Source organism: Herpailurus yagouaroundi, unplaced genomic scaffold, assembly GCF_014898765.1.
Source record: "Herpailurus yagouaroundi ecotype Mexico unplaced genomic scaffold, PumYag 159, whole genome shotgun sequence".
NCBI lineage: Eukaryota > Metazoa > Chordata > Mammalia > Carnivora > Felidae > Herpailurus > Herpailurus yagouaroundi.
In genome coordinates, this window is record NW_024412400.1 from 78612522 (window position 1) to 78627803 (window position 15282).

Here is a 15282-nt window from a genome sequence, read left to right on the forward strand (position 1 = left end):
AAATAAAATCTTAAAAAGAGATATGATCCAAGGAGTTGGACAGGGGTGCCTGGGTGGCTCAGTCGGTTAAGCTTCCGACTTCAGCTCAGGTCATGATCTCACGGTCCTTGAGTTGGAGCCCCACATTGGGCTTTGTGCTCACAGCTCAGAGCCTGGAGCCTACTTCAGATTCTGTGTCTCCTTCTCTCTCTGCCCCTCCCCCACTTGTGCTCTCTCTCAAAAATAAACATTAAAAAAAATTAAAAAAGAAGGGGCACCTGGGTGGCTCAGTCGGTTAGGCATCCGACTTCAGCTCAGGTCATGATCTCACGGTCTGTGAGTTCCAGCCCCGTGTCGGGCTCTGTGCTGACAGCTCGGAGCCTGGTGCCTGCTTCAGATTCTGTGTCTCCCTCTCTCTGACCCTCCCCTTTCATGTTCTGTCTGTCTCAAAAATAAACATAAGAAAAATTTTAAAAAAAATTAAAAAAGAAAAAGGAGTTGGACATTTGGCAGAGAAGTATTTTACATGCAATGACATGGGATGAAGAAGGGAAAGTGAGCTTACTTACTCTGAACGACTTCCTGACACAGTTAATTGAGCAAAATTCTTCACTTTTTCTCTAACAACCTGTATTCCACGTTCATCAGATGCATTTAATTCAAGAACTCTCAATCGAAACAACTCAGGCCTATGTCAAAATGAAACAAATATGAAACATCATACAGCATATAAATAACCAAGGTTTAAACTACATTTTAAAAATGGCACATTTTGAAGTAGTTTAAAATCCACCAGTAAACACTATAGATAGAAGGCACACAATCACTTTTGTATTTTTTCTTTTGCATAGACATAGGTTTTTTTCCATGCAGTTTAAAAAGCAGATGGGAAAAAAAAAAAAGATGGTATCACATAATTTATAACATTTTAAATCAATTTTTCACTTAGGATTATATCATGAACATCTTGCCATGTCATCAGAACCACCGTAAATATCATTAAAAAAAATTTTTTTAACGTTTATTCATCTTTTGAGACAGAGAATAGAGCGTGAGCTGGGGAGGGGCAGAGAGAGAGGGAGATAGAATTCAAAGCAGGCTCCAGGCTCTGAGCTCTCAGCACAGAGCCCAACGTGGGGCTTGAACTAACTGACCGCAAGATCATGACCTGAGGAAGTCGGACGCTTAACTGACTGAGCCACCCAGGCGCCCCCATAAATACCATTTTAAAAGCTTTATGATGTTCTATCCTATGACTGTACCATTTGCTTATTGTTGGACATCTAGATAGTTTTAAATATGTTCAATTTTAAATACTGCTGCAATAGAGCATATTTTCGATTATTTCCATAAGGTGGCTTTCTATCAGGGCTATTACTGAATTAATACATGAAGTTTTTCTTAAGTGAGTTTTTAAAAAAATTCTTAAAGGTAGTTCACCAGGGGTGCCTGGGTGACTTAGTCGGTTAAGTGTCCAACTTCAGCTCAGGTCATGATCTCATGGTTTGGTTCGTGAGTTTGAGCCCCGCATTGGGCTTCTGCTGTCAGCACAGAAGCGCACTTCAGAACTTCTGTCCCCTGCCCCTCCCCTGCTCACGTGTGCTCGCTCTCAAATTCTCTCTCTCGAAAATAAATATTAAAAAAAAAGTAGCTCACCATAGGACCATCTGAGAAATCAGAAGAAAATTAAAAGAACAATTAAAACACCCTGCCACACCAGTGTTTTGAAAATGGGTTCCCCTTTTTCATTATACACATATTTTTTAGTCTTCTCTTTATTTTTCCTAAACAGCATGAGATCCTAGGTATTTTTCTTTGGGCATAAACACACAAAGCTCTGTGTATATATTTTCTATTTTAAAACTACCTATACTATGAAATGTGGAATTCATAATTAAAGTTCTTTTAGTTCTAGAAGGACATTATTTTTAAGAGGATATTTTAAAAGTTATATAATTTGGATTGACCTCTCAAAAAACTAATAAAGTACTTAAGTTCATTATGACTACATTGCTAAGGCCGGTTCAGTTTGGACTGGAGTTGTGGAATAATCCAAAAGAACTTTTATAATTTCCTTGAGAAACAAAAGTTGCTGTCAAATAAATAAAATATTAGGTTCACAGCAGCTTCCCCATTTTTCTTCCTTCACATTTCACATAGTTCCTTCACATTAGTTCACATAGAACTAATTATCTCTACATATTTGGTGCTTTCAGAGGCATCTGATTATTTTTACGTGTAGGATTTCAGATGTACCCTTTGACCTTATGCTTGATACAAAAATTGTGGAGAAATCCAAGGGCTGCTCTAAAATGGTTGGCTAAGCCAAGACAGTCAATCCAGAAAGAAGAATCTAAGAAACTGGCTCACAGATTTTCTGGTGTTCCTGGACTCCTACTGCATCAACTACCACATTCTGTGCTCACTCAAGATACTTAAGGGCAAGGAGCTGGCCTAGTTACTCCAGAGGCAACGCTGGAAAGGCCCGAGCCAGAAGAAACTCTGGAAGGGGTGGTGTGGGTCAGTAGCATCAGACACAGCAGATTCTATCACACAAGGACATAAATGCGAACACACCATTAAAAGACTGAGGTGAGTATTGGCATGATTGAAGAAAGATAGGATAGGTCCTCTGGGCTCCAAAAAATCGTAACGAAAAAGTTCAAGTGATGAAAAATCACGACGCTACTGTGTTGTAGTACATTCCGGCATCTGAATAAGGTTCAAAATGAAGATTACAAAAGATGTAGCCAAGCTTATTTATTGGAGGGGAAGAACTTGAAATGGTCCCGCTGAATTAATAAAAAATACAGAAATAAAAACAAAGCCAATAACCATGCAGAGAAACCAAATATAAATTTTTAGAGAAAGAAAAGCAGAGATTTTTGGTGTCAAGGCCTTTTTAAAGAGAGAGATTTGAACTTACCCAAAAAGCTCTCTAGCTGCTGCCAGAATAGTGGATGTTTTTCCAGTTCCAGGTGGCCCATAAAACAAGAGATTAGGGAGCTGTAGAAGTTAAATTTTATTTTTTAAAAACTGTATTCTGGCACAAACAGATGAAAATGATGACTGAAAATGTCTATGGAACAGTGCAATGACTTCCCTAATAGTGCACATATCTGAATACAAATATTTCTTCATATAACCAGTATCACAGTATTAGCAGTTGTAAATCCTGCTTTTTCGTTTTTCAGGTAATACTGTACTTTCTTCCAAAATGTCTAATATCTTAAGCTGAATCCATATTTATGACTGCTCTATTCCCAATATACTTAAGTGAAGCTTTCAAAGCTGGAATTAGGAACTTTTTTTTTTTTTTTTAAAGATTACATTTCTTAAGTAATCTCTACACTCAGCGTGGGGCTTAAACTCACAACCAACCCTGAGATCAAGAGTCTCACCCTCCACCAACTGAGCCAGCTAGGCACCCCAAAACTGGAATCTCGGGCTTGTTTCAGTGCCCTATCCCACCCCTTTGCTCAGGATTGGGCAAGATTTTATATTTTATAAACATGTCAGTTGCTTCAAAGAGGAAATGGACCAAAGGAGAACCTGGATTTGGCTAATACTGAGGAAAAAGGAATGAAAAAGACTCATCAGGGCTCTCGATAATGTTCCAAGAGTAGGAGAAAAACAAACAAACAAAAAACCATTTATTAAGTGCTAGGTAGTACTCTATACCATGATTATATACTGTGTAGGGATGCCCAATATATCAGGGAGAATTAATTAGAGGAAGAAAGGATTAAACTAAATCACTAGTTATCTTTTTGTATACCTTAAATCTTGTTAGCTTGGCTCATATCGAGCACACAGTCTGTGGTACAGACTGATAAATCTACAAAAATCTAATGAGCTGTTACAAAACTGCATTCTTCAGTACGTCCTTTCACATACAGAAATCACCGCACATAGGAAACCAGGCAGCACAGTTCATGTGTTTCCACTTTTGTCTAACCCTCGGCCTTCCCATCCATTCTTCACTCAAATCAGATGCCACTCTGCTTGCCACTTAAAAACTATTCACTGACTTCACACTCTACTTAGAAAAACAAAACCAGACAAACAAAAATCAACCTATACCTACAAGGACGTCCAAGATCTGCTCACCAACTCTCTCACCTTCTAGGCTCCAACTTACAGTGAATTCTAACAACTAAGCACTTTATGGCCTATGCTTCCCCCATGAGCTAGGTAGGGTCTGTTTTTTTCTGTTTAGCCAACTCTTACTGCATTACAAGTCAGAAGCCTTCCCTGACCACCCAGTCTAAAGTGGAACTCTTGTGTTACTCTCTCTTCAGTCTTTGCCCTTAACGCACTTTGTAATTATTTATTTATATACAGTAACTTACAGTTGTTACTTAGTGATTGGGTTTGATTGTAAAATACCGGTCTACCTCACTAGATGGTAAGCGTAAGAAGGTCAAGAACTTTATTTGTTCTCTTCATATCTGTGTTCTCAGCATCTTGTACTGTACTCAACATGTGTCAAATAAATAAACCGATGTACAAATGTATAGACTGAAGACTGCTACTGTCACGTTAGTAACATAGCTTAAGACACAAGCTATGAGTTTCACTACTTAAAAACAAACACCAAAACCTTCTAAGCATTTTAACCAGTTTTGGAATCAGGAAAATACTAGCCTCATAGAACAAATTTGGTAGTCTTCCTTCCTCTTCTACTTTTTTGATTAGTTTGAAAAGAATAGGTATTACCTCTTCTTTAAATGTTTAGTTGAATTCACCTATGAAGTCATCTGGTCCTGGACTTTGGTCTGCTGGGAGTTTTGGGATTACCAATTCAACTTCATTACTAGTAACTGGTTTATTCAGATTTTCTATTTCTTCCTGATTCAGTTTTGGAAGATTATATGTTTTTAGAATTTATCTATTTCTTCTAGGTTGTCCAATCTGTTGGTATATACTTTTCCATCATGTTCTCTTATAATTCTTTGTATTTCTGTGGTGTCATTTGGTATCTCTATTCTTTCATTTCTGATTTTGAGTCTTGTCTTTTTCTTGAGGAGTCTGGCTAAAGGTCTATCAATTTTGTTTATCTTTTCAAAGAACCAGCTCTTGGTTTCACTGATCTTTTCTACTGTTTTTGTTTTAGTCTCTATTTTACTTATTTCCACTCTAATCCTTATTATTGCGTTCCTTCTAGTAGCTCTGGGCTAGTCAACTTGGGTATGTCAATTTTATTAAAAAAATATTCCTGGGCTTCTTCGTCTTTAAGATTGTAACTATTTTTTTAAAATGTTTATTTATTTTTGAGAGAGAGTGCATGCGCTCATGCAAAAGAATCTCAAGCAGACTCCGTGCTGTCAGTGCAGAGCCTGACACAAGACTCAATCCTATGAACCATGAGATCATGACCTGAGCAGAAATCAAGAGTTGGATGCTCAACCAACTGAGCCACCCAGGTGCCCCTTTAAGGTCATTACTATTATTTTGATTCATGCATGCTTCAATATTTATAGTAATTCATCCATGTAACTATCACATACAATAACTTAAATTCTTTGAAACATGGCAAAGTTATTAAGCCTTACATTACATAACGGTGATATATATGGTGCGTTCAAGAACTGTATGTGGAATATTAGGGCTTAAAATTGATTTCTGGAGGTGCCTGGGCGGCATAGTCGGTTAAGCAACTGACTCTTGATTTCGGCTCAGGTCACGATCTCATAGTTTCTGAGTCTGAGCTTTACATGGGGCTCTGAGCTAACGGTGTGGATCCTGCTTGTGATTATCTCTCTCCCTCTATCTCTCTGCCCCTCTCCTGCATACTCTTTCTGAAAATAAATACATAAACTGAAAAAAAAAAAGTCTGAAAAACATCTATTATAATTCTACTTTAATAACTTTTAATCTAAATGAAGGAACGAGTACTCACTTCAGCAGCACATACACTAAAGTAAATGAAGGTATGGATTGTTTTTCTTTACTCTGTAGAATTTAAAAATTATTTCATCTTGGGACACCTGGGTGGTTCAGTGTTAAGTGTCTGGCTCGAGTTCAGGTCATAATCTCATGGTCTGTGAGTTCGAGCCCCACATTGGGCTTGTGCTGATAGCTCAGTCTGGAGACTGCTTCGAATTCTGTATCTCCCTCTCTTTCCCTTCCCACTTGCACTCTCTCTCAAAAATAAATAAACATAAAAGCATTTATTAAAAAAATATTTCATCTTTAAGTTTTCTAAAACTTGGTCTGAAAACAAACATAAAATATTAAACAAGGGTTTAAAAAAGAAACTTCTTAATTCAGCCTTATAAGATAGATGGTATAAAGTCAAGAACTGGATCATAATCCCACTACATATGCCTAAAGAGTTGAGAATACTACCAATTAAAATATATCTTGTCCTGCAGTCTGTGTAGTTATTACTATACAATTAAAATTGTATACACCAGGGGCATCTGAGTGGCTTAGTCAGTTCAGCATCCGACTTCAGCTCAGGCCATGATCTACAGTGTGCAGGTTCAAGCCCAGAGCCTGGGACCTGCTTTGGATTCTGTGTCTCCCTCGGTCTCTGCCCCTCCCCCACTCACGCTGTCTCTCAAAAATGAATAAACATTAAAAAAAATTTTTTTTAATTAAAAAGAAACTGTATACACCAAAATTAAAAGGTAAAGACATTTGTGTCAAGATCAAATCAAAACAAAAACTGGCAAAGATTTTAAATAGTTTGAGAAATAGAACTTCTTTCAAAATATGTACTACTGTAGTATAATTCCAGGAAGAGAATAATGGCAGCAAAAGCCAAAAGAACCTCTAATCCAAAGTAGCCAGGCAGAGAGGAAGGAAACAACTCTTCCTCGGGGAAAAAAGTAAAAACCACATCCCACTTTCATCTGCAACTTTTCGCCTTCTTTTACTGAGTTCTTAAAGCACTTCCTAATACAACTTTAAACTGCTAATTCTTCTTACGGAGTTATCTTGCCCCTGAGTAACCTAAGATGCAAGTCATTCAAAGGTTTTTTGGGTTTTTTTGTTTTGTTTTTTAAGAAAGGCAGACTGCCACATGCAGCACCTCATTTGGATGTGTCTGGAGTCTTGGAAACTTGACTATCCTATATTCTCCTACAAATGGACCTTGAGAGCTTGTTTGGAGGTTTCGGCAGGGGAGCGCAGCTACTCGTACACCCTTGACCAAAGAACGGTCCTCCTCTATCGGGGAAGGTTGTCCTCTTCAACCGAGCGTGCAGCTTCGGGAGGGACACACATGAAGCGGTGAGGGAGGAAGGGGACACCCACCTAGCCAGCCAGATCAGCCGAATCAACCCTGGCCATCAATGGGGTGACAGATGTTACAGCCAGATCACCCTCACATCCATAAAGAGTTTGTTTAAATCTCACATATCACAGCAGGAGACACAATGCTATAAGCAGAAATACTCATGTTTTTTATGTTGTAGTTCAAACCAAATCCTAACATTAGGTGAGCAATTAGAGTTTCAAAGAATCTCTAACTCTTCTTCAGAGCACAATTATCTATAATTCTCTTATTAAGTTGCTTGCAGATTTATTCTCTGTCACTCTCCACCAAAATAAAAGCTCATGAGCCAAAGAACCTAGCGTGTCTCGTTCAATGGTCTCCACTTGAGTATTACATAACAATGCCACAGGACAGAATGGGAGATGCTCAATCAATATTTGAACCAATCATCCACTGTACAAATAGTTATCAAGGGCATACTGTATGTACAGCTAGTATTTTAGGGGAGCAGGCAATTATAAAAGGAAGAAAGAGGGTAAGTAAATTAAATCTGCAATCTCCCAATGACGTGACACATCATTTGCTACTCACATCAGCTCCTTCTAAAGACTTTTTCAGTACTGCAACCACTTCTTCCTGGAAAGCGACTTCATCCACACATTTTGGGCGACTGGAAAAAAACCCCAGAGATTATTTAGTATAGTAGCCACAATAATGTCTTAAGTGTTCCTTTTGCTAAAATACCAATGATAATTCTTATATATTGGTGATAAAATGGGAAACTTTCATAATTGGAAGTAGGTGGAAGCGCCATTTGTATTTACCTTAAGCTAATATATACTGAAGGAGTGAAATCACTTTTCCTTTTACATGCATTGCTTGCATCTAGAGTACTTACAACAATTAAGTAAAAATATTTTGCTTTATTACACCACAAATGTCCACTGGTTAAAAATTTAAAGTAAACAATGGCCTAGAACATAATGTATTTTGATAAGATCATGCACTTAAGCTGAAAAGAGAGACCTACTTAGTAACCCAGAATAAGCAACTATTTTGGTTAATATAGTTAATACACAGTTAACATAGTTAATTGGTTAATACCAATTTCATCCATCACCTAACTGTGCAGAAAATGCATACCTATTCACTTGACTGAGGGCTAACAAAATAACAAGTTTAACCAAAATGAAGTATAACAACATATAATTTTCATCTTACATCAGTAGTGATTTTAAGAGAAACTGGAACAAAGTTATACTCCTAACCCTAAGATTAGGTACTGTACTTAGTTGGCTAAAAGCTCTTCCTTGATTTATACATTTCCAATTAATCAGGTCAATGCTGGGTGGGAATTTTATGTCAGATAATGCTTTCTAGGGAAACCAGTGTATGTTATACATCAGGGTTTCATATGCAAATACCTGCAGGGGCCAGGGAGAAAGCAAGAGTAAAGAAGGCAGAGTGTAAGGCAAGAGAAAACAGAAGAACGATGGCGAATTGAAGAACATATGACCTTGCCAGAACGAGAAGCAGTACTCAGGTCTCATGGTGTCAAGTGAGAATCTGCATCTAGTGCTGTCTAATCCCCTGAGAAGCTGAAAACCTAGGTTTCCCCCTGCTCCGGTATATTTTTTAAATTAAAAATCTAGATTCGAATGTGAAATCTCCCATTTTAAAAACCATTGTTGGTAGCAAATAAAACACAGGAGGATCTTATTTGACCTATAAGTAATCCACAAACTTTTGGTAATAGTTAAGGTTATATTATTATAACACCAAGGGTTATAACAACTTGTCATAATATCACTTAGCTGATTTAAATTTAAGCGCCACCTCAAGCATTTTTGCCAAAATGCATAAGCAAAAACTCAACAATGTCCACCTATCAGCAATGAAAGGGGGAACAGATTATTTGGATTTAAATGGAACTCCTGACAAGACCTTATGGTCACCTTCTAGAAACTATTTTCTTCTGCTGTATCTCAATCCCTAAACCACAGACCTGAGTTATACACAAGACCTTAGTTCATCTATAAAGTAACTAAACTAGATCATTCTACAGTAGTTTCAGCTGCAAGGCTCTATGACTTACTTAATTGGGTGATTCTTAAGGACATCTAAACAAAGCAAATCATCCCTCTCCCCGTAAGTTAAAAACAAAAAAAAAAAAGTGATCAAAACTGGTTAGAGACGTAATATATTAACTATTTCAACAAAACCACAAGCATTCTTACTATTTTTCCACCCACGGAACAGGTTTGGCTTTCTTGTTCTCTCCACTGCTTCCAGCTGTGGCAGCTACTCGATCCTTCAGTGGCGGTTTAGTACTGACAGATGTGCCTTTTAGAAAAGCCTGCATGGTTACTTCACCCTGACCAGGTGCAAGACAGAAAAGGAAAAGCTCTTTCGAAATCATTATGAGGACATACGGCGTGAAAGCACGCTTAACCTTGTGCAAAATATTCCAATAATTACTTACCAAGTAAAGGACATCACCTCATGACCTAGCATCCTCTAAATGTATTGTGCTGAGAACTAAAGGGACCATAAAACTGGCCGAAGTGCTTAGGACACTTAGAATTTATTTATACTGAGAGAGTTACAGAACAAAGATAAATTTATGAATGAAAAATTTTGAATTCCACATTTTTTGACAAATATGATGTCATTAATGGCCAAACTATGCATGGGCCTCTATAGTCTCTTCCATTTCTGTCAGGGGCCTAGCTTTAGCTCAGACCCAGGGACGGACTTAGCAGTGAGGAGTTGGGACCACAAATGAGAACTTTCATTTCTTTTCTTGGGCCTAGAGCTCTACTCAAAGATCTGTTTTAGTAGCAGAGCCAACGACTACCGCTGACTCTGAAGAGGCTGTTTTGTGGGGAGGGTCGGGTCTGGGAATTTGTTGTTAAAATGGAAACAGTTCTTTTGCTTAGTAACATGCTCATCTGAAGAAATCAAAACAAAGTGGGAAAGCATGAATTGTTCTAAAAAGTCATGCAAAAATCTCACCCAGAAGATAACCACTATTAACATTCAGATATACTTTCTTACAGGCAGCAGAAGGCTGTTTTAGGGATAAGAGAGCATTGTTAGCTTGCCCCAAAATTCTGTTTTTTTCACTGCTCTCGCTCAGGGCCTAGAGCAGTAACTAGTACATGATAGATGCTCCATAGTATTTGGTGACTGAATTACCATTTATGAGACTCAGCTTCCCCTTCTGTAAAAGGAGCTAAGGCCGACTCCATAAGGCAGTTAATAAAAGAATAAAAGGTAAATAAAAGAATTGTGCCAGCGAGGGCTGTTGGCCCTTTAATTCCCTGTTGGTGGGAATTAAATTGGTGCAGACACTATGAAAACCAGTATGGAGTTTCCTCAAAGTATTAGAAAACAGAGGTATCATATGATCCAGCAATTCCACTATTGGGTATTCAAAAAGATCTATGCGCCCCTATGTTCAATGCAGCATTATTTATAACAGCCAAGATATGGAAACAATTCAAGTGTTCATCAGTGGATAAATGGATAAAAATGATGTGATACACACACGATGTTACTCAGCCATAAACAAGAAAAAAAATCTTGCCATTTGTGGCAACACGGACAGACCTTGCGGATGTTCTACTAACCAAAGACAAAAGAAAGCCAAATACTGCATGATTTCACTTACATGAGGAATCTAAACAAAACAAAACAAAACAAAACAAAACCCAGACTCAGCGAACAGACTGGTGCTTGTCAGAAGGGAGAGGGCAGAATGAATGAAGGGGATTAAGAAGCACAAACTTCCAGTTATAAAATAAATTGAACCACGGGATGTAACCTACAGCACAGGGAATGTAGTCAATAGTTTCTCAAGGTATACAAACGTTCAAGCACTGTGGTACACCTGAAACTAATATCGTATGTCAATTTAATCTTTTTTTTTTTTTAAAGAAATACACAGAAAAAGCATACTTCTGTGTACACATACCTCTATGCTTGGCATATGAGTAAACACTCGGTAAAAATGGTTAAAACCTGCATTACTGGATTTTTTAGCGTTACTGGATTATTCCCTCCATCCCTGCCACAGGTTGCAGCAATTACTAAACAGTACTACAAGCCAAAGCAGGGCTCTGAAAGATGCTGTACTGAGCTACCATTCTGCGAACTGGAGCGACGGGGGAAGACATCACAGGAGCATCAAGGGCGCAGGAGGTGAGGAGAGCGAAGGCCACCCTTGCAATTTCTCCTGCCGGTCGCCCGTTATCCCTGGCTCGCCTGCTCCTGGGCACTGCCTGGGCCTCTCAGCCGCTCGTCTCCGGAGCGAGGATGCCGCAGGGTCGTCCCCGGGGCTCCCGGGGATAGGGAAGGGGCGAGGTGGCCGCGAAATTCTAGCTCCGTTCCCCAATGTGAGACCATCAGGCCTCGGAGGCCCGGAGCCGCCAGACCGGGTGACACTTACAGTAGCCGCCGTCAGCACGGTCGCCCAGGTTCCCGCCACGGAACAGCCGGCGAAGGGCAGGGCGGGAATACGCGAGCACGGAGCGCGTCACTTCCGGCTCGCCGCGCGCGCTCCGCGCCCACGGGGCCCTTAACTTCTACCCCGTTTTATTTGCACAGGTGACACGCTTTGGGGGTCGCACAGACTGGGGCAAGAGTGACAAAGAGGTGTAGATTAAGTTCCACGCCGTCCCCGTGCATTCCTCGGACTGGAGGCTGCAGGGCAAGGGAAACACAGCGACCCAGGCGGGAGGAGCCGCGGGCACGGCGGCCCCGGCATGCTCTGCGAACGTGGGCGGGGAGGGGTCTGCGACGGCTCCCACTAGGGGCCGGACGGGGCGTGGGCCTGCCCAGAGCCTGTGGTCCGCGGAGGGCCTCGGGAGTCCCGTTTTCCTCTACCGCACCGTGGACTTGATCGGTAGTCCTGGGGCGTCTCACTGACGTTTCTGCCTGGACACAATTTGGCCTGCAACCTACTTCACCCCAAGGAAAGAGGGGGATTGGGGAGGGTGGAGTCGGTCCCTGGCTAGAAGAGGGCACCCTGATTATCCTGCTCTGTAACTCCACCTTGGTGGTTGCCTGACAAACTTTGTGCTTAAAAGGGAGACAGCGGGACGCCTGGGCGGCTCAGTCCGTTAAGCCTCCGGGACTCTCGGTTTCAGCTCAAATCATGATCTCAGTTCGTGAGAACTGTCGAACCCCACGTTGGGCTGCAAGCTGAGTGTGTAGCCTGCTTGGGATTTTCTCTTTCCCCTCTCTCTCTGCTCCTCCCCTATTTGAGCGCTCTCTCTCCCTCTCTCTCTCAAAATAAATAAACTTTAAAAAAAAATAAAGGGGGAGGGGCGCCTGGGTGGCTCAGTCGGTTAAGCATGTACTTAGATTCAGGTCATGATCTCACCATTCGTGGGTTCGGACCCAGAGCGGGTCTCTATGCTGACAGCTCAGCCTGGAGCCTGCTTCAGTTTCGGTGTGTCCCTCTCTCTCTGCCCCTTCCCCGCTTGCTCTGTCTCTCTCTCTCTCAAAAATAAACATTAAAAAGAAAAAAAAAATTGAAATAAAGGGAGAGACATCAGAAGTCTGAAGTCGAGGTCTTTGCCCTTTTGAATGCATGTGGCTTATACCTCTATTAGTAACTGGCTGTTGGTGAGAGGGAGCACTTTTCCATGCAGCTGCTGTGATCATCTTCTAATCCCAGAGCCCTGCCCAGAAATCTGGTGGTGCAGATGCTCAATAAAAATCAGAAGATTGATAATAATGTTTAACCCTAACATGACACATGCCCTATGGGCCCTAGGCAAGTCTTTATCTTTACTCATTTCTTAGCTCTGAATTTTTCCTACATCTTACTGAAATCTGACCCCTTTTAAATGCAACCTTTGCTGCAGGGCTTTCCCCTAACTCATAAGGTTGATCTGGGTCTCCTCTAAATGAATGAGTATAAATTTTGTTTGATACAAGCTCAACATGATATTCATTGTTAATTTTACGCGTTTATTCATTTGTATTTTAACTAGTGCTTACAAAGTGCCTAGACACTTCTAGGTGGTGGGGGTACATCAGGAAACAAGGTAGAAGGTCTTTGCCTTCAAGTAGCTTTACAGCCTAGGAGGGTGACAGTGTGATGTGTGTTAGGAAGACGAAGTATGGGGCTCTGAGTACATATATCCCAAGCCTAACCTAATCAAGGGGCTAACCAGATTAACTATCCTTTATACTACTTTCTAACTCTCACAGGGCCTGGTACACTTCCTGGAGAGTATAAAAAACACACAGGTTACCTCTCTAGTCACTGGTTTACAATGTCAGGACCCATGAAAATGTATATTTAATGTATGTGCATTTTACTGTATGTAAATTATGCCTCTATAATAAAGTTGCTAAAGATCTGTAAAGGTAGGTGGTATTCAGTTGCTACCTGAACAAACACCACAACCACACAGAGGGAGATATACCCCCATTTTATAGATAAGAAAACCAAGGCTTAGACGGATAAGGTTAACAGCAAATAAGCAAGAAAGCCAGAATCCACATCTAGGACTGTCTGACTCCAGAGTTAAGACTTATAATTAGTTACTGGGCAGGGTCAGGGCTGGCACAGAGATGCCATTATCATAAGTAGAAAAGAGAGACCTGAATCATAGCATGCTTGGGCAACTGGTTTTAAAAACTGTGCCACATTCCTCTGGTATATTCAGCCCCTTAATGGAGTGAAAAACTTGGTGATTAGAGGCTGGGCCAGATTTCAACCTCACTTGCCTTCTTAAGCAACCATTTCATTCCTGAACACAGCTATAGGTAGCATCCTAACCTAGGTATTTCATAATCTTTTTTTTTTTTTTTTAAGAATAGACGGATTTTTTCAAGTTTATTTATTTATTTATTTATTTATTTATATTTAGAGAGAGTATGTTCACGAGGGGCAGAGAGGGAGGGGGAGAAAGAGAATCCTAAGCAGGCTCTACACTGTCAGTGCAGAGTCCAACGTGGGGCTTGAACCCACCAACTGTGAAATCATGACCTGAGCCAAAACCGAGTCAGACGCTTAACTGACTGAGCCATCCAGGTGTCCCTAGTATTTCATAATTTTATGTGGCCGCCATGCACTGTCTCTGTCACCAGAACAAGAAAAGTCTTTATATAATTACATACTACTTTGTTTGTAGTATACATGGGTGTTCATGTGATTAAACCAGTTAATAAATTTATAATAGCTTTTGCTTTTTTTAAAAATAGCCATTCATTTACCATTACGATATTATGTGGAGATTTGTGAAGTTTTTAATGTTAAAAGAGGGCTTTTAAAAAAATGTTTAGTTATGTTTGAGATAGACAGTGCAAACGGGGGAGGGCAGAAAGAGAGAGAGAGAGAGACAGAATCCAAAGCGGGCTCTGGGTTCTGAGCTGTCAGCACAGAGCCCAACGTGGGGCTCGAACTAATGAGCCATTAGATCATGACTTGAGCCAAAGTCGGAGGCTCAACCGACTGAGCCACTCAGGCTCCCCAAAAGAGGGCTTTTAAAAGTTGAGTACAACTCTACTTAGTGTGTCCCCTTTTGAAACAGACAAGGATTATGTTTTATGGGCCCTCTAGAAAAAGATGACTGGGGTGGAAAATAAAAGAAGATTGCTGTTAAGAATGAGAAGGATTAAATAGTGAATGACAGTGTCAATTTTGAAAACAGGAAATGTAGGTGTAGTGGGTGCTCTGGTGTGCTACCTTTTAGGGCTGAGACACTCACTTCCCCAGCTGTTGGGACTGTCCAGAGCTGACAGCTCTCAGCTGAGTCCTTTCTAGAAATTGTGCTCAGCCACCAGAGCCACTGCAGCCAAAATCACATTTCCTTGGGGGTAGCCCACCTTCAAGGACTAGTCTAGGAGGAGGAGAGAAACTTAACCTCTCTGCCTTGGGGTGGCACAGCTCATGGACTGTCCCAGCTCCAGATCTCTATTGCACTTGCACCACAGTATTTTTGCCCAGTCCTGCTTCCCTGAGCCCTCTCAGGTATTGTCCCAACCAATAAAAAACCTCCATTCAGATCTCAGAATCTGTTTCCTATAAATTCAACTCATGATGGCGCGTATAAGAAGTA

The 15282-nt window shown here is 40.6% G+C and overlaps 1 protein-coding gene across 6 annotated transcripts in view; it reads right to left on the bottom strand.

The window, feature by feature from the left end:
- The window catches only part of RFC4 (replication factor C subunit 4), a 32847-nt gene that overhangs the window by 5326 nt on the left and 12239 nt on the right, over positions 1-15282 (bottom strand). For 2 of the 6 annotated variants that reach the window (XM_040481048.1, XM_040481047.1), the window contains exons 3-6: positions 9442-9578; positions 7796-7874; positions 2906-2985; positions 549-668 (exon numbers count right to left, since the gene is read on the bottom strand). In XM_040481048.1, coding sequence (XP_040336982.1) covers positions 549-668; positions 2906-2985; positions 7796-7874; positions 9442-9566 — 404 coding nt within the window. In that variant the 5' untranslated portion in view covers positions 9567-9578. Of the gene's footprint in view, positions 1-548; positions 669-2905; positions 2986-7795; positions 7875-9441; positions 9579-9686; positions 9804-11180; positions 11298-11349; positions 11629-11654; positions 11780-15282 lie in introns of those variants that run through there. The other 4 variants (XM_040481046.1, XM_040481043.1, XM_040481044.1 and 1 more) reach the window with 4 other exon arrangements.